Genomic DNA, 22,466 nt, shown 5'->3' with positions numbered 1-22,466 from the left:
TAAAAATAGGGTAGGTCGGGTTACCGTAACCACACCTATTTTTTTTTTAGGCCTAATCATTTTTTACGCTTCAGTTCAATGAATTCTTGTCACCGATGCTGGACAAATGTACAGTGTGTGCACAAAAGTGAAAGAGAACGTGATTTCCATCAACCCATTTTCTCCCGTGGCATGGAAAGTAACTCTGTCACTTACAAACTTGAAAAAATCAAAGCTACTGCAAGAAACAACTCCTTGTTTTCCTAAATTATAAATGGTCAAACATAGCAAGAAGCCAGTACAAATTGAAACAGATATTGATGACATCATGGAATTTTGGCGTAATTCGCTTTTCAGGATCAGGACAAAACTGATTATTTTTATAATGAAATAATGTTCATATTCATTCCTGGTATGAATATAAAAATAAAAGAATGTTAAATCATATATTGTCAATCGTATTTAGAGAATATTTCTCATGGAGAATGATTTACTTAGTCTAAAGCACAAAAACATCAAAATAGCTAAAAGAATCGAGTTATGCCAAAATTCCATGACGACATTGATATGTGTCAAAGGAAGCATTGCGTACAGCAGGTGATTCAGGGAACTGCAAGCGGGAGATACTGGACGCTCTGGGGGGAAAAGGGTCAAGCGACAATTGATCAGCTTACCAGGACATTACAGATGATGCAGAGCTTGTGCCTGTCGTAAGGTGTAGGTTCAGGAGCGTCATTGTGATCCTCTGTAGAGTGCCGCAGGATGCTCATCTCAAATGCCTTCTCCCTGATCTGACGAAGGTGCTCCTCATGCCTGTGTGTCGTTTCATCTTGCTGCAAACCAATTTCACCGACACTTTCATTTCTCAGCTAGCAACATTGTACAGTAAGGTTTTTTCCATCTTCGATCACAAAATGTCTCTCTATTTCTGGCTCTCTCCTTTTCTCTATTTCTCTCTCTCTCTCACACACAGGACACACACAAACATGCAAGCATTCAAGCACGCATATCCACACGCATGCACACACAAACACACACACACACACACACTCACACTCACACACAAACACACACACACACACACACTCACACACACACACACACACACTCACACACACACACACTCACACACACACTCACACAAACACACACACACACACACACACACACACACACTCACACACACAAACACACACACACACACACACTCACACTCACACAACATTTTATCATTCACATGCCTTGAGCCTCTCACATTCAAGCCAAAGTCATTCCACAGCTAGCTTACCTTCTAATCATGCATAACCAGCACTCAGACTAACCTTCTGTTGAATCTTTTTCTGCAGTTCTTCTTTCTGGGCCTGATGCTGGGCCGACAAGGCTGCCAAGCGTTCCTCCCTGTCCCTAGTGCAACAAAGTAGAATTTCATTGAGCACACCTTCTTGATGACTGGTCCTTGCTATTGAAATCAATCGTTCGCTTGTCATAGCAAATTATCTGAAGAGTTTTTTTTACTGATGTCAGCACGGTAAGCCAACACCAGAGTGACAATTGAAAGTATTTTTTTCTTTCTGCATGAATGGAACAATATTGAGAATGATTGTGTAAAGTGGAAGCACAGTGGTCTGACAGGAATGTTTGACGGGCGCAATGGCCTGGTGGATAAGACGTCGGCCTTCCATCAATCAATCAATCAATCAATGAGGCTTATATCGCGCATATTCCGTGGGTACAGTTCTAGGCGCTCTGCAGTGATGCCGTGTGAGATGAAATTTTATACGGCCAGTAGATTGCAGCCATGTCGGCGCATATTTACCTTTCACGGCCTTATTCCAAGTCACACGGGTATGGTAGACAATTATTAATTGTGCCTAAGCAATTTTGCCAGGAAAGACCCTTTTGTCAATCGTGGGATCTTTAACGTGCACACCCAATGTAGTATACACGGGGGGTGGTTCGGACACCGAAGAGAGTCTGCACACAAAGTTGACTCTGTGAAATAAATTTCCGCCGAACCTGGGATCGAACTCGCGCTGACAGCGGCCAACTGAATACAAATCCAGCGCGCTACCAACTGAGCTATATCCCCGCCATGAGCAAGGTTGAGTGTTCCAAGCCTGGCTGGGCCTGGCGGGACAATAGTGGAGATTTTTCCCATCTCCCATGTCAACTTATGTGCAGACCTGCTAGTGCCCTATCCCTCTTCCAGTGAGCACACAAGCACAAGACCAAGTGCGCAAGTAAAAGATCCTGTAATCCATGCCAGAGACCAGTGGGTTATAAAAACACAAAAATACCAAGATGCATCCGCCGAAATCGGCATATGGCTGCCTGAATGGCAGGGTCAGGATGGTCATACACGTCAAAATCCACTTGTGCAAGATAAAAAGTGTACGTGGGAGTTTCAGCCCATGAATGCAGAAGAAGGAGAAGAGTAATGTTTGCAAGTATATGCCCTTACTTGAAATTAAGGGGGGACAGGGTAGGCAAGCACTTTTTTTTTTTATTTTGGAAACAGCTTGCTGCTTGTTTGATTTTTGCAAGCAGAATAACCTAATTAAGGGAAACCATTTTAAATTTTGAGTGAAAAGCAATTTTTGGGGGTTTTATTCACCAAAATGTGAGAAAAACGTTATAAAATGTGCTTTTTTTAAAATGTTGCAGTTTGTGAACCAGTGCATGTTTTGATCCAATTTTTCTTCTTTGCAGCAATATGTGTGTGTTTAATAATTCTGTGTATCGAAAAGCATTTCTAAGCAATATATTATTTTAATTTAGCATTTTCAGTTACCGGTTCAGTTTTGATAAGAAAAATACATGAAATCCTAACTGTCAGACTCATAAAAACCCAACCAATGCACTGAACTCTTATTCCATACACAGAACTGATGCTGTACAACTCATAAACAACATATACAAAAACTGAACAAATCCATCAAGCCTTTCAAAAGTTGCAACATTTTAATTGTAGCGTTTTGTCTGAAAATTACATTCAGAGAAAACAGCATTTTAAAGATTTGAACCAGTACATAAAAAAACCAGTAGCACAGTGCACCCTGAATTCATATGTTTTTTATCAGAATGACCACTTTACTATGTAGGGAAAAGGATTTGACAATCAAATTATCAGGATTTTTTTTATATACATCATATGAAAACAGCCATCTTTGTTTGTACCGATATGAAAACATGAATCAGAACCAAACTGTCAGACTCATAAAAACCCAACCAATGCACTTAACTCTTATTCCATACACAAAACTGACGCTTTACAAATCATAAACAACATAAACAAAAATGAAACAAATCCATCAAGCCATTCAAAAGTTGCAACATTTTAATTACAGATGTTTGTCTGAAAATTACATTCAGAGAAAATAGCATTTGAAAGATTCCAACCAGTACCTCAAACTAGTAGCACAGTGCAGCCTGAATTGATATGTTTTTATAAGAATAACCACTTTACTATGATGGGGAAATGATTTGACGATCAAATTATCCAGACTTTTTTTAAAAAATCATTTGAAAACTCATCTATGTTAGTGCAGATATGAATCAAAACGAAACTGTCGGACTCACAAAAACACAAGGAATCCACTGTATTCTTATTCCATGCACAGAAATGGTGCTTCACAAATCATAAACAACATATACAAAATTGGAACAAATCCATCTTGCCATTCAAAAGTTACAACATTTTAATTACCACATTTTGTCTCAAATTACATGTAGAGAAAACAGCATGTAAAAGAGTCTCACTAGTACCCCGGTAAACTAGTACCACAGTAGAGCTTGAATTAATGGGGTGTTTTTTTTTTTAACCAGAATAACACTTTAACTATGAAGGGGAAATGATTTGATAATCAAATTATCAGATTTTTTTGATTTAAAAAAAAAATTATATGAAAACATTAAAAAAGTCAATTATCTGTGTTTGTGCTGATATGAAAATATTGATCAGAACCAAACTGTCAGACTCATAAAAACCCAACGGATGCACTGATTTCTTATTCCATTGCATAGAAATGATGCTTCAACATCAACAACATTACATAATTATATATACACAAATGGAACAAAACTATCAAGCCATTCAAAAGTTGCAACATTTTAATTACAGTATTTCTGTGCTCAATCCTAACACTGCAGCAAATTTCTGTAAAGCTGAATGTCCCTTTCCATGTACCAACTTGGTCATACGCGGATTATTTAAAATGCAACTTTACCACCCGAAGCGTTGCAAACACCGGGAGAAGAGTAAACAACTGCAGACTTGAATGGACACTCATATGCACTCCAGATGCAGGGCCTGTGCAAATCCTTGGGCTGATGCATCACCTTCTTTCATAATCAGACTGCTATCAGACAAGCATTCAGTACAGGATATAAACCTTTCAGCAATAGATTGAGCTGATCAATGTTGACAAAAGCCCAACACATGTCAGCGGAGTGACGTTGCACAGTACCAGTATCCATATCTGCTTGTGATGGGTCAGAAGATGGCAAAGTATCTGTATCTTCTTATGGTTGGTCAGAAGATGGCAAAGCTGATGTTTCTGCTGTGGAAGAGGGTAGTTCCGGTTTAGCAAACTTTTCCATCAGGTCAATCTTTCTCCTCGCTGCCACCACAGGAGGACTGGCTCTCCCCTTGCTCCAACCTAATAAATACACAAACACTGATTTAATATTTGATACAACTGTCCATGGTTTTTGTTTGTAATAAGCTGCAAATTTTAAGACTCAATATAAACGTCAACAAGTGCTTGTACTTTATTTTGCAAATGACCATGTTACATGGGGTTGTACCTCAACTTTTTGGCTAGGCTGGTAAATCAGAAATCCCAATCAGCCCCCAACCACTGAACCAGGCGGGTTTTCTTACAACCACCTCAGCGGCTCGTACCCACATATGTCGGTTGACGAACACACACACACACAAAAGACATTCATTAATTGGCCCCTATCACAAAATGTACATGTCAAGTTTACTATGGGATTTGAGTAACCACACAATCACATACACACAGGAACTAATACTGAAACTAGCTGAATTATTTTCTTTCTTTCTTTCTTTCTTTTCATATTTTTCTTTTAAAATTAATTTATTTCATCACATTTGCTATGTATTTGCTTGTTTCTTGTCTGTTGTCTGTTTTGTGTGTGTGTGTGTGTGTGTGTGTTCTGTGTGTGTGTATACATTTTCAGATTTCCTAAACCTAGCACTGTTTGCAGGTGATCTTTATGCTTTTGATTCATGAGTTGCATCCCCAGTCCTTTAGTTTAACTCTTTTTTTTTCTTTGGTGAAGTAAATTGGATCTATTTTTTTTATTCCTTAGTTAATGGAAAAGATTTGACAACAATATTGCTGTCAATGATAGGTTGGTCAGCCATGCTGGTGTAAACCAATCCTTTAGAATTAGAGAACGCTCTCTAGTAGGGTACTTATTTTCCTACGGTCAATGACCAGAAACAGAAACTGTGTCAGTCGTACATCGCTCAGATGCTGCTTCTCAGTTTGACCCCAGACAAAGAATACTGATGACATGTTACACCATAGTAAGCTCTCAAGGACTGGCCAGCGAAGAACAATAAAATAGGGGTTGTGAAGACGATATCACAGAGATGATCGAGGGAGGGAGGGGGGGGGGGGGGGGTGTGTGCGGCGGCGGCATGGTCAGTAAATTGGATCAAGAAACCCGCAAAATACTTCAGACACAAACTGTTTATCATTTACCTGCAAACCCTAACACATTCTTACAACAACAACAACATAACGATGTGCAATAAATCACGTTGTCAAACAAACAAGATCGAAAAGAGAAAGAAGCAAAACCCACCTCGTCGAGTCAAGAATCTTAGAATGTCGTCTGCTCAAATACGATCATGTTGGTTCATTTCGGAGTGTTGTTACTTCCTTCTACTGTTCGCTGCTGCTGGTTCATCTTTCTCTGATATTTCTTGCCACTATGCCGAACATTTCCAATGTTAGGGTTGTTCTCCGCAGCTCAAAACTTTGAAAAATGCTGCTGAATCGGTGAAAACGTCACGGATTTGTTGACACCGGGGGACTGATAAGTTGTCTACTGCGCTTGCGCCAAATGCCTTTGACCTACATATATTTGCATATATTAATTCCGGGGTTTCGGTTGGAACGGATTCTCTCTCTTTGTGCCTATGTCAACGGAAATTCCCCAACGGTGATGACGTCATCTTGAAGAACGGAAATATCCACACAGTTTGAACAGCGAAGGGTCATGTCATGTGCGCACATTTACCAGCACGGAGTATCCAAAGTTGACCATTTTTTCGATTTTTTTGATAAAACACAGACAAAAACAACAAAACATCGGTTTGAAAATGGTTTTATTTACATGAATACATGTCTAAAATGACAAAAGCAGATTATTGAATGCATTCCAGGATGTTCAAAGGTGTGAAAAATGCAACAACCCCAAAAAGGTGTATGAGACCAAAAATAACTCATTTTGCCTACCCGGTCTGCCCTTAATGAAATCATCTATAACAAGTTTCTCAGACTGTATAAATCAGTGATAAAATGGCAAGCTTTCAGAAAAAAAAGTGTCATTGTCTGTCACTTACTTCTCCTTGGCCAAAATGGCCTCCTGTCGCTCCTTCGTCTTCTCCAGCTGTTGTTGCTGGATGCGAGCGTCTCTGATCTTGCGACGTTCCTGCATGTCCTGAAGCTTGGCCTTGCGCTCCGCCTCCAGCGCCCGTCTCCGCTCCTCCACGGCCGCCTCCTTCGCCTGCTTCTCTTCGAGCCGTCTCTGGCGCTCTTCCTGCACATTTTAATGATAATAATAATAATGAACACCAACTTCATTTCTGCCTCCTCAGCTGCAGGCAGGCTGAGATATTTAAAGCATCCTTTCCACCACCGCTCTACGCAGCAGTGCTGGCTCACTCAGAGCCATACACCGATAAGTAGCATCTTCCAGAGTAGCGCGGCAGCATTTGTGTGTGTGCGCGAGTTCTTTAACGTGCCCCTGTGGTGACACGGGGGTTGGACAAGTCTAGTGCTCTACCAACTGAGCTCCCCCGCCCATTGCATGCAGGCACAAAGACACACATACAGAAACCAAACTAGTCAACAAATGAAAGCAACATCCACTAATCTTGAGATGATATGTCCAGTGGCACCTGCAATGGACACCCTTGGCACCAGACAAGTGTCCCTACATTGCAGGTGGCCTCTCACAACAGGCCATGTTGGTCAAGACAATAAGACAAAGGGACGACAGTGTCCTCTCATCGGAGGGGCCTCACATCTCAAGTACCACAGAAAAAGATGAAAGAGTCTGTTCGGTCATCACATTTACCTGGAGATCTTGCAAGCGTGCCTCCGACTCCTGATGCTTGGACATGATGTCATGTCGCTTGTTCTGGGCTTCCAGAGTGTTGATGAAGGCAATCTCGTTGGCCTGAAAAGAATGAAAGATTGCAGCAACTCATTGTCAACAATCAAAACACAAGAATGGTGAGGTACTGGAACGTTTCATTTTAACAAAAACAAGACTACATTATGGGATGGTAGCAGTCTATCTGTTTTTAGCTTTCATTTTCAATGAAAATATCACTGGCAAGAACAACAAAAAATAGAAGAAAAAAAATGAAGAAAAAATGAGCAAGGTTGATGGTCATCTTTACATTTTCTTATCAATGTCTTCTTCAATTTAATTAATTTAACATGTACTGTCAAACAACACTCTAACATTCCAAACCAGATTTGCACCGCCCCTTCTGGAATAGCACATGATGTTCGGAAACAACTCTGTCAAGTTTTCATGGGTTGTGGAAAAGTTGCTTTCCCTACAATGTCACGTGTAGCTTGCCTTACTGCTTCTATGAAAAAGGCCAGCAAGGAAAAACAAAGGGAAGCAACTCTTCATCTACCCATAAGAACCTGACTGAGTTATTTCTGGAAATTATCTATTTCCCACCCCCAACCTTTCCCTGCTGAATACATCAAGCAAGGTCAAATGCTCACCTTGGCTCTTTCTTCGTGGGCCTTCTGTGCGGTTTCTTTGAGGTGGAGCTGACGCTTCTCTTCGGCGCGCTGCAGTTTCTGTTCCACGGTCAGGCGGGTCTGGTGCATCAGTTCCTCCTTGATCGCTCTCACCTCCTCCACCTGTCACATGCAACACACTGAACCTGAGCTAAGTTTCACAGGTTTTGATTGAGGTTTCATGGGTTATATAAACACAAAAATAACATATCTTATTAGTATTTTTGGCCAAAATATGACATTTCACACAGATTGAGAGTCATTTATTGTTCTTCGAGGTAAACAATGACTGTCGAAATCTGTGTCAAATGGCTCAAAGAAGGGAAATCAAATGTTCACTTGATACATTGATTTTATGTTTTCTCTTTTATTTGTCAGATGTTTGCTATTGTATTTTTTCCTTCTTTTACTTAGCCCAAGCTCATTTACTTCCAGAAACCATCCTCCCTTACCTTCTTGGACAAATCTCTCAACCGCTCTGCTTTTTCCTGCAACAATCGTTCCCTCAGTTCCTGCGCCTTGGCCTGTTTCTGTTCGTGCCGTCGCTTGGATTCTGTGGGGGATCTTTTCCTGGACGGGGAAGATAGCTTCTCGTGCATATGCACTCCATGGCCAGGGGTTCGAGTCTCTGCGTCCTCCACAATCTCCCCCCAGCTCAATCCTTCGCGCGAAGCCTTCTCCTCTGAAGTGTCAAGAAAAGTGTTTTCTGGATCACTTCTTTCTACAAACGTGCAGGTGAAAACATGCATGAAATGAATGCCCTCCTTGGCAATGAAAGGAAAAAGGCCAGTCTCAAAGAAATGACATGTATGAGACAATTAAGTTAAATGGCATTGCAGAGAGTGTTAAAACAGATAGATTATATACGACCTCCTGACCCCTCCTCATCAAAACGTGTTTTTTTTTATCATTCAGTTCATCAGATGTCATGAATCTCTTGTCTCACATACACACACACAAACACACATAAGGCCTAAAAAAAAAATAGGTGTGGTTACGGTAACCCGACCTACCCTATTTTTAGGGGCCGACCCTATATAACTTTTTATTACATTTGTCAAAAAAAACACAAAAAACCCCAAGAAAACGAGTGCAAAAAACGCAATGAAAGCAAAAGCGCCCGAGTCGCACACTTATTTCCCTGTCAAGTAGGCTTAATTTGTACACATTAGAAAAAAAAGTTTAAAAAAAAAAAGTGATTGCCTACCTTCCTACCCTATTTTTTTTGGCTATGTTACCGTAACCACACCTATTTTTTTTTTTGGCCTAAAGAAGAAGAAGAGGAAGAAAAGACCATCTCAACCTGCTCAAACTCACAGCCTGGTCAACACAAAAGAACAGTTTAAACAATGTGAGCACAGATTACACACAGGACGCCAAAGGCACAAGGATCTTTACCATCATGTGCAGCAACCAGAGTGTCCCAGTCCGATGTGGGAACAGAGCTCTCCAGGGAACTCAGGGTATTCTGTGGATCACACAACGCCACAAGCAAATGCTTATACAGTGGAACCCCCCTTTTGAGACCTCCAAAACTCTGAGAAAATCATGTCTTAAAAAGGAGGGAGTCTTAAAATGGAGGTACATTTACAGAAGTTCTGAACAGAAAGTCTGAGAAAACAGGGTCTTAAAAGGAGGGAGTCTTAAATTGGGGGGGGGGGGGGGGGGGGAGGAGGGAGGGTTCCACTGTACGACACACCATCCGTCATGTCTTCCTATTAACCCCTTCACTGCCCAGCACGTACTAGGTACGTGGTCATGTTTGGTTTGTCATACGCCCATACACGTACTAGGTACGTGGCATGGCATTTACATCAGCACTTTTCAGGACATTTGTGAAAACTAAATGGGAGGTAACCACTGTCCAACTTTTTGTAGGGGTTTAAACACAGTTCTTTCCCATTGACCGTTCAGATAAGTTAGTACCACGTGGTGAAAACTTTTTTAGAAGTTTTTTCCGATCTATAAGATTCAAAATGGCAGCCGAAAGTCGGACATCAACTCGTAGACCTGTTTTCAAATGATACAGTGTTCTGGAAGCTCTACAAGAAGTGATTTATGGATTACCACACAGAAGAATACTGTTATGGGCTGTAATGTGACACCAGTTTTAGCTGTGTTTTCTGCGGTTTTACGTGCTGCAGTGTGTGTGAAAGTTTGGAAACTGTAATGTTTGACAAAAATGGTAATTATATCGATTTTTACTATAACAATCACAAACAAAGTCCAATGATCATGTTATCACATAATAGCCAAGGGTTTAAGCAAACCACATGCCAAAGATCTAAGAGATATCTCAATAAATGATTGAGCAGTGAACAGATTAGTGAACATACCGAAGAAAGCGAAATTTGCCCTGGCGCACAGCAATACCAAAATGCTGTTATACTGTGGCAGTGAAGGGGTTAAGACCCTGTTTTCTCATATTTTGTGTATAAGTTCTCCCACTTTAAGACTCCCTCCTTTTAAGACATGATTTTCTGAGATGCTATGCTAACTAAAGTTTAACGTCCTCACAGGAACTAGTGCCTATTAGGGACATGAAGTGGTTATACAAATATGCTAGGTTTTTCTGAGATTTTTTTAAAAATCTTAAAAGGCTGGTTCCACTGTATATGAATCAAAATTAAGATATAGGCAGTTCTAGCTACATAAAATAATGTTCAAGAGAACTTTAAACTTCTTACAAGATGACCCAAACTTTGTCCTTATGTGACCTGTATCAATTCATTTAGTTATCCAATCCTAAGAATATCATAGAGATCTACAAACTTGCTCCTCCAGGTACCCCCATCCCCTTTTGACAAGGCCAACATGAAATCAGGGCAGTAAGGTCTGTAATATTTTTACTGGCTCCGCCCTACACACTCATAAATAATTATGTTCCAGGGTCGCAGAAAAAAATTAAAGTGGTGCTGGAACAGGAAACTCCTCAATTTGTGTATGCCTTACCCCGAGCTCGCTCTCTGTGTCAATGGAAATCTCAATGTTGGAGCTCTGCTCCCGAGCCAGGGCTTTGAGCCAGGTTTCCTCCTCCTCGATGGCGGATGCCAGTGCCTCCTGTCGCTTCTCCTCTAGTTGCATCTTCAGGGCATCCTCCTCTGCCAGCACCACCGCCAGTTTCTGAACAACACGAGAAGAGTGCAAGTGGAATATCAAATACAACTTTCAGGCTGATCGTCTGGGCGTCCTCCTCTGCCAGCACCACCGCCAGTTTCTGAACAACACGAGAAGAGTGCAAGTGGAATATCAAATACAACTTTCAGGCTGATCGTCTGGGCTAAGTACACAAAGAGAAGCTGGCTGAGATATACAGGTGTGAGATATACAGGTGTGAGATATACAGGTGTGAGATATACAGGTGTGAGATATACAGGTGTGAGATATACAGGTGTGAGATATACAGGTGTATGCGTCTTTAAGTGTAATTAGAAAATGGCACTTATGACAGAATGACCGAAGTCTTATTACGTGCTACTGTGGTGACACAGGGGTGGGACATGGATACCGTCTCTGAGTCTGCAAATAATTTTGACCCGTGTCCGTCCCGGCCGGGATTCAAACCCGTGACCCTAGGATCACAAGTCCGATGCTCTACCAACTGAGCTACCCGGTCCCCTGATTGGTTAGGATCAGAACAAATCTCAATTTCAACCAATCCAAAGAGCAGCTGGGTACCGTCCTTTGGGTGGCACCCAGTTACGCTCTGTGCACCTCAGTTTGGAGACCCCACTGCAATAAAAGCTGTTGGGCCCAAGACCTCACCTGGAGAGGACAGTATGGTTTGTCATGCAAACAGGACTGACCATTTGACCAGTCTGCGAACAACAATAGAAGATAAACGAGTTTTAAAAAGTCATGTCTTTTTCTATTCAAGAGGCCTGGTTAGTCTTTGAACTTTGCGTTTGAAATGACAATGTTAATTTTCCTGTTCCCCGTTGTGTACCACAGCATAACCACAGAAAAGTTACCAGAGAGCCAGTGAAAAATTCTCCACTCTAATGGCTCATTTCCTAAAACTTAGTGTCAATAAAATTACAACAAGAACTTCTCAAATTCATGGAAGGCTTAAAACAGAGTGACCACAATACAGTCCATAAGATAAAAACTAGTAGCAGCTTTAAAAGCAACAAAAAAAATGTCTATGAAGAGTTGCTTCCCTTGCATCAGCAAAAATATATTGCAAGACCAGAATGGTGCGTTCACCATCAAGAATTGAAACACGAAGAGAAGTAACCATCTGATACATAACAGGAACTAAATGCTCTCTTACATCATTCAGACAGAAGAGTTCATCAACAAGAATCGAAACACAACAAGAAGTAAAGAACATTCTTACAAACACAGTGACACAAAACATAAAATAAAAGCTTACATCATTCAGCTGCGATGTAAAGGACTCATCATCATCAGATCTCTCATCAGTAGTTTCTTGCATCACGTCAGATTCCGTCACGCTTGAATCTGCCTCGTCCATTTTCTTCCCCCACGCTCCAACCTTCCCTTTCTCTTTGGTGCCAAAAATATCTCGCTTCACTTTCTCCACCTTCTCATCCCTCTCGTCGCCGTCAGTGCCAGTTTTGTGAGGAATGCGCCCTTCAGAGCCGGCGTTTTTCTGCATTAGTGGGCTGCTGTTCTCTTTCTCGCTTCCTCTGCTGTCCAGCCGTCCCCTAGCATCGGGTAGGTGCTGCTCAGAGATGGCCCGCATGGTTTGGTTCTCACTTCTGCCGCCTCGGTGGTGATGGGTGGCGTGTTTTCGCTTGTCTTTGGGGGTGGTTGCCGTGGAGTCTGGCACGGACATGGAACGGGTCAGGTTCTTCTTGCCGCTAGAGCCGACTTCCGTGAGATTCTCCAGCGATTTCTGAGACGGGGACTGGCGAGATCTGAGTCGTCCGCCCCTCTGAACCGTTTCCCACCCTTCCTCATCTTCTGGTTCTTCTGGAGCTGAAACAAAGTTGAATAAATAAATTAATGACAGAATAAATAAAGGGTCAGACAGCTTTACCAACAAACAAACAAAACTCTCAAAACTTGAGGGAATACCTAAGTCAGTGAAACTTTGAGGATTTCATCATTGCTCTTGTCATAACTCGGAAGTGAACAAGCACAGATTTCAAATAAATAAATTATGCCAACATGATCATTACTTCCTCCAAAACCTGGTAAGCACAGAACGGACAGGGAAGAACAAAGGAGTGTGAGCTGTGAGCAGAATTAATTGCTTGTCATCGTACACAGTGGAAGAACAAAGGAGTGTGAGCTGTGAGCAGAATTAATTGCTTGTCATCGTACACAGTGGAAGAACAAAGGAATGTGAGCTGTGAGCAGAATTAATTGCTTGTCATCCTACACAGTGGAAGAACAAAGGAGTGTGAGCTGTGAGCAGAATTAATTGCTTGTCATCGCACACAGTGGAAGAACAAAGGAGTGTGAGCTGTGAGCAGAATTAATTGCTTGTCATCCTACACAGTGGAAGAACAAAGGAGTGTGAGCTGTGAGCAGAATTAATTGCTTGTCATCGTGCACAGTGGAAGAACAAAGGAGTGTGAGCTGTGAGCAGAATTAATTGCTTGTCATCGTACACAGTGGAAGAACAAAGGAGTGTGAGCTGTGAGCAGAATTAATTGCTTGTCATCCTACACAGTGGAAGAACAAAGGAGTGTGAGCTGTGAGCAGAATTAATTGCTTGTCATCGTACACAGTGGAAGAACAAAGGAGTGTGAGCTGTGAGCAGAATTAATTGCTTGTCATCGTACACAGTGGAAGAACAAAGGAGTGTGAGCTGTGAGCAGAATTAATTGCTTGTCATCGTACACAGCGGAAGCCCCCTTTTAAGACCCCTCAATTCAAGACTTCCGCCTTAATATTAAGACCCCACTTACTCAGATGTTCTATGCCCATAGCCTCTGTAAATGTACCTCCAGTTAAAGACCCCCCCCCTTTTCAGACCAGATTATCTCAGATATCCGAAGGTCTTAAAAGGGGCGTTCAATTGTATTCCTTCTGGGGAATCAATATCCAAAAACAAATAAACAGACAGCTGCGGAAGAGGCAGCGCTGTCAAATTCTCCAAAGCAGAAACTCACCATGTCCTGCCTCTTTGGAAGCCAGCACGGTGCCATGAGCGACATTAGAGTCAAAGGGCCTCGAAGCAGTTGAATTACTCAGCACACCGCGGGGGGACAATGGGCCGTTGAACGTGATGGCGCGAACACCGCGCACCTTGTCCGCCCAACTGTTGGTCTGTTTCACTGGAGTACTGCTCAAAGAAATAATGACAAGAATGAGCCATGTTTGAAGTTGACGCTTAGAAAAAAACACACAGCAAAACACACAGCCATAGCAACAAACTGGTTTCAAAGCCAGCGGGCTACCAACGGAGCTATTTCCCTGTCCTAAATTAAAAAGTTGACCTAACATTTTTAAAGCTCTGATACTCTGTGTAAAACGGGACAAAAAACTGATCTCAATAAACATCTATGTGCTTTTCAATCGAACAGCTACATTTTTAATGAACCTACACTGTCAATTCTCCATAAAAGCTATCAGTATAACTAACATTGACTAGTCAATCAATCAGCATTAATCAACACACACACATGTCATATCTCAGTCTCACTGTCTTTTGACACATATAGAATGCACCTACACTGCTGATTTTCCATAAAAGCTTTCAGTATAACTAACATTGCAAAGTTAAACAATCAGCATCAATCAACAATGCACGCACGCATGCACACACACACAAGTCATGATATATCAATCTCACTATGTATTTTGACACACAAAAAACACTAGAAAAGCAGAAGAGTTAAATACTAACTGTGACTTATCGACAGCAAAAGCTAGGTGAGGCACAGGCCCCGGCGAGGCTGAGGCATGTTTGCCAGGTGACATCTTGCGAACCTCCCAAGCAATAGATGTAGGTCTAAGGAGGCAACAAAAATCTCTTTCAGGCACCAGGGCCTCACATCCATGAGAGGTAGCATAAGACAAATGTCCTGGCCAATGTAAAAGTGATAGGACATTTGTCCTGAACAAAAACAAATCAATAGGACACTTTTTTCCCATAACAAAACGTAAATACAATTAAACCTGACTAGTTTCTTGGCACGAGGGTATAAGAAAAATAATACTTTTCTTGGCAAAAAGGTAACAGAACATATAAAATAAATTACATCGAGTCAGTGCAGTGTTTCTGTCTCTGAACTTCAACTTCAACTACTGTGCTGGTTCCTTTCTTTTGCTGAAGAGCATTCGCTTCCTCGCGGATGTCCACTTTTCAACAACCTTCACCACCCACTGTGACTTGTGAATGTCATCCTTTGGCCCCTCCAGGTACACACGCATCAAGCTTGAGACGAAGTCACGCGTGGGGGTGAGGGAGGGGGTAGTGTCTTTCTTCGGCTCCGATGTTTGACTATCGCGATCGACATTCTCACCTGGGCGATCGGGCTCTAACTGCTCTGGGGCTGGAGGAAGCTCAGTTTCCGTGCTACTGACAGATGATGAGGGAAGGGACTTGAAGTGTAATTTCTTCTGTCCCTTTTCTGGGATCAGTTTTCGTTTAGGCGGCATGTTTGTTATTTTCGGGGAAAGCGCGAAGGGAGGCAACTCTCAACTGGCTTCGAGCATTCTGAGTTGCGAGCCTTGGAAACTCTTTGGAACTAGAGGCACAAAGTATCTAATTTCGTCTGCTACACATCGCTTCGCAATACATCGATAAATTAGCATTCAAACTACTGTAAATTGAGAAGTACTGACAGTGTCCGGATCAAATGATAGAATAATCGGACATTGACCACTTTGTGACAAAAACAATAGGACATTTGTCCCCCTGCATGAAAAATGTATAGGACATTTGAAAAAAATATCCTCATATGTCCGATGTCCGACGTGGATGTGAGGCCCTGAGGCAACTCATAAAAAACACAGTGGAACCCCTCTTGTATGGCCTCCACAAATCTGGGGAAAAATTAGGTCCCAAAAAGAAAGGAATCTTCATAAGGGGGTACATGTACAGACATAATGAACAGAAAATCTCAAACATCAAGATCTGAAGTCTTCATAAGGGGGTAAATGTACAGACATAATGAACAGAAAATCTCAAACATCAAGATCTGAAGTCTTCATAAGGGGGTAAATGTACAGACATAATGAACAGAAAATCTCAAACATCAAGATCTGAAGTCTTCATAAGGGGGTAAATGTACAGACATAATGAACAGAAAATCTCAAACATCAAGATCTGAAGTCTTCATAAGGGGGTAAATGTACAGACATAATGAACAGAAAATCTCAAACATCAAGATCTGAAGTCTTCATAAGGGGGTACATGTACAGACATAATGAACAGAAAATCTCAAACATCAAGATCTGAAGTCTTCATAAGGGGGTAAATGTACAGACATACATGTAGTGAACAGAAAATCTCAAACATCAAGATCTGAAGTCTTCATAAGGGGGTACATGTACAGACATAATGAACAGAAAATCTCAAACATCAAGATCTGAAGTCTTAAATTGGGAGTTCCATTGTAATAAGCATTGAGTAGTTCAAGGCACAGTTCTTCACGTGTAAACGATTGGACCGACAATCTCAGATCTAGCCAGCCTTGTTCGGTAAGGCTTTCTTTCCACAAACATCAAAAACCTGGGTGGTGCTACCTGCTATTTGTGAAGAGTGGGAATTTTGTATTCATTTATTTCTTAACAGACACAAATGGCTTTTTGAAAACTGTATTCATAGAAGTCTCACTTAGCACAGGAAGCATTCAGGATATTGATTTTTGGTATGCGTCCATGGTGAACAAATGTTCTTATTCCATGTCTGAGATGGTTAACCGAACTGTTCTCACGGAAAGACGGTACATTTGAGTTAACTTTAGTGTAGAAATGCTAAATGAAGGATCTAGGAAGATGGCTCAGGGTTTCACTTACATACATCTTGAAACTTCGCCATAAGAAAAGAAATGTATGGCTCCTCTAATGTTGTTAGTAAATCTTGATACACATGTATCACTATGGATGCACGTTGTCAAAATCTGTGTGCAGGCAGGTACAATTTAGACATGTTTAAAAAGTTGCCATCTTTATCATATAAAGTGAGCTAAATTACATATCAAACTTGTTCTGCTAGTGCTATGCAATCAAAAACAAACTAGTGTAGATTACTGGTTTTCTGAGACAACTTCAAATAAAAATAATACATCTACAGTCAGTATGCAATGTAATGTACAAACTAGTCTGTTATGCAAAAAGGTGAAAATAATTGTTTTGTAGAAAACACACCTGCATAGGAATAATCGACCGTTCATAACTTTTGAAAAAAACTTACAGAAACAGCTACCAAATAAAAGAAAAGAAACACAATTGAACACGCAGTCACAAAAAGAAATTAAAAAAAAAAGAAAATGGACTTGTTACCTGTCCCCATCTTTTGCTGCATCTTCAAAAGCTTTCATAACATGAAGACGATCTATGAGAGACTTGAAGTCCTTGGTAGCTTGCTCCAGCATCATAATCACCTCCTGAAACAGTCATAGACCCAGATTGTAACAATTCAATGGAACCCCCCATATTTCAGGGGAAAAGGGGTCTCAGAAAGGGGTCAGTCTTAAAATAGAGATGAATTTACAGACATCATGAACAGAAGGTCTGAAAAAGTAGGGTCTCAAAAGGAGAGAGGTCTTAAAACACAAGTTCCACTGTAACAGCCAAGACAAATACAGTGGACCCGTCCTTTAAGACCCCTCCTCCTTCTTGTAACACCTTACTTTTTCACATTGTCTCTTCATCCCCTCTGTAAATTTACCTCTATTTTAAGACTCCCTCTTTTCTTTGACCGGATTTTCTCAGATTTTGGAGGTCTTAAATGGGGGGTTCCACTGGAAGTGGGGAATGAAACAGAGGGGGGGTAAGAGACACAGAGAGAGAGGGGGGGCAGAGACAGTGGGAGGCAGAGAAAGATAGGGGGCACGAGAGAGAGAGAGAGAGAGAGAGAGAGAGAGAGAGAGAGAGAGAGAGAGAGAGAGCTAAGAGACACAGAGAGAGAGGGGGGAGAGACAGTGGGAGGCAGAGAAAGATAGGGGGCACGAGAGAGAGAGAGAGAGAGAGAGAGAGAGAGAGAGAGAGAGAGAGAGAGAGAGAGAGAGAGAGAGAGAGAGAGCTAGAGAGAGAGAGACAGAGAGAGAGGGGGGGCAGAGACAGTGGGAGGCAGAGAAAGATAGGGGGCACGAGAGAGAGAGAGAGAGAGAGAGAGAGAGAGAGAGAGAGAGAGAGAGAGAGAGAGAGAGAGAGCTAAGAGACACACAGAGAGTGAGAGAGACAGAGAGAGGGTAGAGACAGTGGGAGACAGAGAAAGATAGGAGGAACGAGAGAGAGAGAGAGACAGAAAGAGAAATCATCAATTTACAAACCTTGCATTCTACCACACTCTCGTCCTGCTCACAGGTCTGGTAAATGCCGTCAACCGCTCGCTGAAAGTTGTCAAAGAGAAATTTCCAATACCGGGCCCGCAAATCAACATTGTTTTTCTTGGGACCGCGCTCCGTGCTTGGCGATTTTGTCATTTCCGACATTGACTGGTGGCGCTGACGATCTCTTGGCGGAGTCTTGCAGGAACCAGACTGAGAACTCGTTCGTTCTGAGCGACGTCCGTTCTTAGCCCACTGACGGCTTGGTCTCCCTGTGGAATCACAAAGTCCTGAGAGTTTAACTTTTGTTTATGCATGGACGTCAGTAATCAAACTTTTGTTAATAAATATATATGCATGTCAGCAATCAATTTAAAAAAAAAAAATTTCCATGTCAGCAATAATCTGAATTTGGGATCCTCAAATGTGACCCTCCACCACGAAATGAGTCGCATGTCACCTCGCGCGGTTCTGCGCTAGGCTTAATATAAGTCCGGGGAGTGTCTGGTAAACAGTGTGAGGGTCACCTTAGTCACAGGCTTATAACTCAAACAGTTTTTGCTCTTTTTTAAAACGGTTTTCACCACTGGATAGAGCATAAAAATCTCTTTAGGAAAATGTACAAATATGAAAATCATGCAAAGGTGACATGCGACTCATCCCGTGGTGGAGGGTCACAAATGTCTAGCTTAAAATAGCCCACTTGATTTGCTTGGCTCCAGGTGGATTCATTACTTTATCAATGTTGTAATCAAAAACAAATTAGCTGAAAAGTCTATCTTGTAGACAATAATTACATGTATTATTGTCGGGGAAACACTATGACAAGAATTGATATCACAGAGAGTAGCAAATGGATCATCAAACACTAAAAAAATTCTTTGACACCTGATGCATGCAAATTGCAATATGTTCTTACGCATCTCCATCAAGCAGTTTTACATTCATACTAAACATTTTTCACTTCTCCTTCTGGTTTTTTTCTCCCATTACCTTAAATTATCATTTTAAAGGCACAGTAAGCCTCCCGCAAACCATCACAGATACGGTCAGGCTTTTACACACAGTACAAACACCCTTTCATTTAAACACTCACCGATTGAGAACATCCTAGGTGCCCTCCGTAAAGAGCGAACAATTTTCAAAGAATTTATTTTTGCGTGGTTTATCTTACCCCTGAGCCATCGTGAACCCGTGTGATCCAGTTTCCCTTTTTCACAATGTAGTCGTCAGTTAGTCATTTGAATGCGACTCGATGTGAGCTTATCTACAATAGCACGTTTTTATGCACGAAACAAACGGCTGTGGTTCACAAGAACTCTAGCGATGGCTTTTGACTGTTGAGAGGAACGGCGATATGCCGCATAAACCGTCGTCTGCTACGACCCTTGCGTGACCCTGCTTCCGGGCTTTTCTTTTTTCAAACTTTCACAACTTCGAATTGCACTGATCTTGTCTTGATGAAAAAAGAATTCTTTTATGATTAAAGAATGTTTGTGTAACAAGCTGTCAATTTATTATTTAGATTTTAAAAGTTAGGTCTAGCGCAAAAACGCACCACGGTCCAAAAACATTCTGATAATCATCGATCCACGGCTATCGCCAGTTTAAGGGAAGTAACTCATTTTTGACCTGAGTTCAGGATGGGTCCAAAAAGTGTTCGAGACAATCTGCAAAATTAATTCTTTAACAAGAAGAGCAAACGCTCGATCGAGTCACTTTCGCAGTTCTGAATATTATATGAGGCATCAGATGGACAGGAAGAAATTGCTATTCACAACACAATACAGATGTAAATAATTTGATGTAAAGAATAATCCTATAAAGTTTGAATCAAATCCGATGAATAGTTTCAGAGATATGATATTTCAATTTTTTTCCTTCAAGACATACCTGTGACCTTGAAAAAGGTCAAAGGTCACCAAAGCAGACGTCAAAGTGTAGAGGTCACTGGGAGTCACGTTCACATAAAATTTGAGCCCGGTCACTTTTATAGTTTCCGAGAAAAGCCCAACGTTAAGTTGTGTGTTGCCGAACAGAAAAGGCTAGTTATCTCCCTTGTTTTTCTGATAACGTTCGTAAAAGGCTACAGATGTAAATACTTTGATGTAAAGAATAATCCTACAAAGTTTCAATCACATCCGATGAACTTTGTCAAAGATATAAAATGTCTAATTTTTCCTTTGACGCTGACCTGTGACCTTGAAAAAGGTCAAAGGTCAACGAAACCATCGTTAAAGTGTAGAGGTCATTGGAGGTCACGACTAAACAAAATATGAGCCCGATCGCTTTGATAGTTTCCGAGAAAAGTCCAACGTTAAGGTGGTGTCTACGGCCGGCCGGCCGGACGGCCGGCCGGCCGGACAGACTAACACTGACCGATTACATAGAGTCACTTTTTCTCAAGTGACTCAAAAATTGCTCGCTCTTTACGTAGGGCACCTAGGATGTTCCCGTTTGGTGAGCTCTGTGATGGTTTACGGCTTACTGTGCCTTTAAGCAAGCTTATAAATATGTTTATCTGGTTATTTTGTACTTTTTTGCTGGATTCAAAGTGATCAGACATTTTTCCTTCACACACAGTTTAGCAAAATCGGAAACAAAATCATTTTCTTACTCCAAGTTTAAAATTCAATTCAAAGCTAATTTTAAAGGCCAACATTGCAGGCATAACACTAAATGCAGTTTTGATTTCTCGTGCCTGTAATGCATTCGGTGCATCTGACAACGTTTAATTTATCTCTGTGACCTTCCACAAGCAAGGCTTTGTCTCTGTAGTAATTTATATATGTTTGTGGACATGTTAGCGTAGCATTAGCAAATGGTGTTGTAACTTGTAGTGTAGCATTGTCTAAAATGTATACGCACATCCATATTTCAGCTATTTTGCACCAACGTTTAAAAAAAGTTCATATAAAAAAAAGAAACATAATGGCCAATAGGGACTGCCAAAAGGGACAATGTTTTATGACACAAAATCTGACAACTACACGGAGTGAGAATCTGAAATAAGTACCAGGATACACAAGGAAGAGCAAACTGTTGCATGCTTGTGCTTATTTGTTTGAGTGTAGCAATTCTTAAAGCTTTGAGTAACAGCCTAGCAATTTGTCTTAAAATGTAGCAAGCTACACCAAAAGCGTAACATTTGGCAGCTCTGCGAATGTTGGGCTGACAGCACTTGCAATGAGATTAAGAAGCAACAATTACCAGAAGTTTCTTCATCCTCCAGAGGAACGCTGTACTGCACCAGGTTCCTGGCTGTGCGTCCCTCCTCCTGTACGATCTTGCGCACATGATCCATGCCGTTCATCCTGTGTGCCTGTCATTGCACACATGTATGTTACGTCTGGCTTTATACAGTGTCACTCTCACACTTTGAACTATCTTCTTCTTCTTCTTTGTTCATGGGCTTCGACTCCCACGTTCACTCATGTTTTTAGCACGAGTGGAGCTTTAAATGTATGACACCGTTTTTACCCCGCCATTCAGGCAGCATACGCCGATTTCGGGGGAGGCATGCTGGGTATTTTCGTGTTTAGTATAACCCACCGAACTCTGACATGGATTAAAGGATCTTTTCCATGCGCACTTGGTCTAAAACAGTATTAAACTATCAATAATGTGACACTGACAGAGAGTAATATAGCCTAGTTAATTATGATGCAAATATCTTTTCACAAATTGAAAGGTAGTACACACGACATACACGTACAAAAATCAAAATGTTCAGAAAGTCTTACGCACAAAACTGTAAAATAACTCCTCCCATTTAACCAGTTAACCATGCATAAAATGTCCTTTCGTTTCATTGCAGTGCGCATCCGCTAAAATTGCACACATAAGTAAAAATCTTCATTGTTTGGTACATCATGTATTCGAACAATCATAATTAACAGACAATGAAACACACAAGTAAGAGTCTATCATAGTATCAATAGAATCATTCTCATGGCATCAATGAGCAACCTTGACTTTTATTAACAAAATTAAAAAAGAATTTAGTAAAGACAGAATCTGCCAAAAGTTGTTCTTAATGAATACAATT

At 41.2% G+C, this 22,466-nt stretch overlaps 1 protein-coding gene across 1 annotated transcript in view; it reads right to left on the bottom strand.

Moving 5' to 3' along the window:
* The window catches only part of LOC138947065 (S phase cyclin A-associated protein in the endoplasmic reticulum-like), a 43,325-nt gene that overhangs the window by 20,139 nt on the left and 720 nt on the right, over positions 1 to 22,466 (bottom strand). The window contains exons 2-15 of the mRNA XM_070318495.1: positions 21,629 to 21,740; positions 18,422 to 18,690; positions 17,430 to 17,533; positions 14,827 to 14,931; positions 14,090 to 14,262; positions 12,379 to 12,947; positions 10,956 to 11,126; positions 9,402 to 9,471; positions 8,456 to 8,685; positions 7,986 to 8,126; positions 7,318 to 7,419; positions 6,581 to 6,777; positions 1,302 to 1,383; positions 654 to 812 (exon numbers count right to left, since the gene is read on the bottom strand). Of these exons, the coding sequence (XP_070174596.1) occupies positions 654 to 812; positions 1,302 to 1,383; positions 6,581 to 6,777; positions 7,318 to 7,419; positions 7,986 to 8,126; positions 8,456 to 8,685; positions 9,402 to 9,471; positions 10,956 to 11,126; positions 12,379 to 12,947; positions 14,090 to 14,262; positions 14,827 to 14,931; positions 17,430 to 17,533; positions 18,422 to 18,690; positions 21,629 to 21,740 (2,484 nt within the window). The remainder of the gene's footprint in view (positions 1 to 653; positions 813 to 1,301; positions 1,384 to 6,580; positions 6,778 to 7,317; positions 7,420 to 7,985; positions 8,127 to 8,455; positions 8,686 to 9,401; positions 9,472 to 10,955; positions 11,127 to 12,378; positions 12,948 to 14,089; positions 14,263 to 14,826; positions 14,932 to 17,429; positions 17,534 to 18,421; positions 18,691 to 21,628; positions 21,741 to 22,466) is intronic.

This window comes from Littorina saxatilis, linkage group LG1, assembly GCF_037325665.1.
Source record: "Littorina saxatilis isolate snail1 linkage group LG1, US_GU_Lsax_2.0, whole genome shotgun sequence".
Classification (NCBI taxonomy): Eukaryota; Metazoa; Mollusca; class Gastropoda; order Littorinimorpha; family Littorinidae; genus Littorina; species Littorina saxatilis.
The sequence above is the reverse complement of the archived record's forward strand: the minus strand, read 5'-3'. Positions and strand labels throughout refer to the sequence as shown.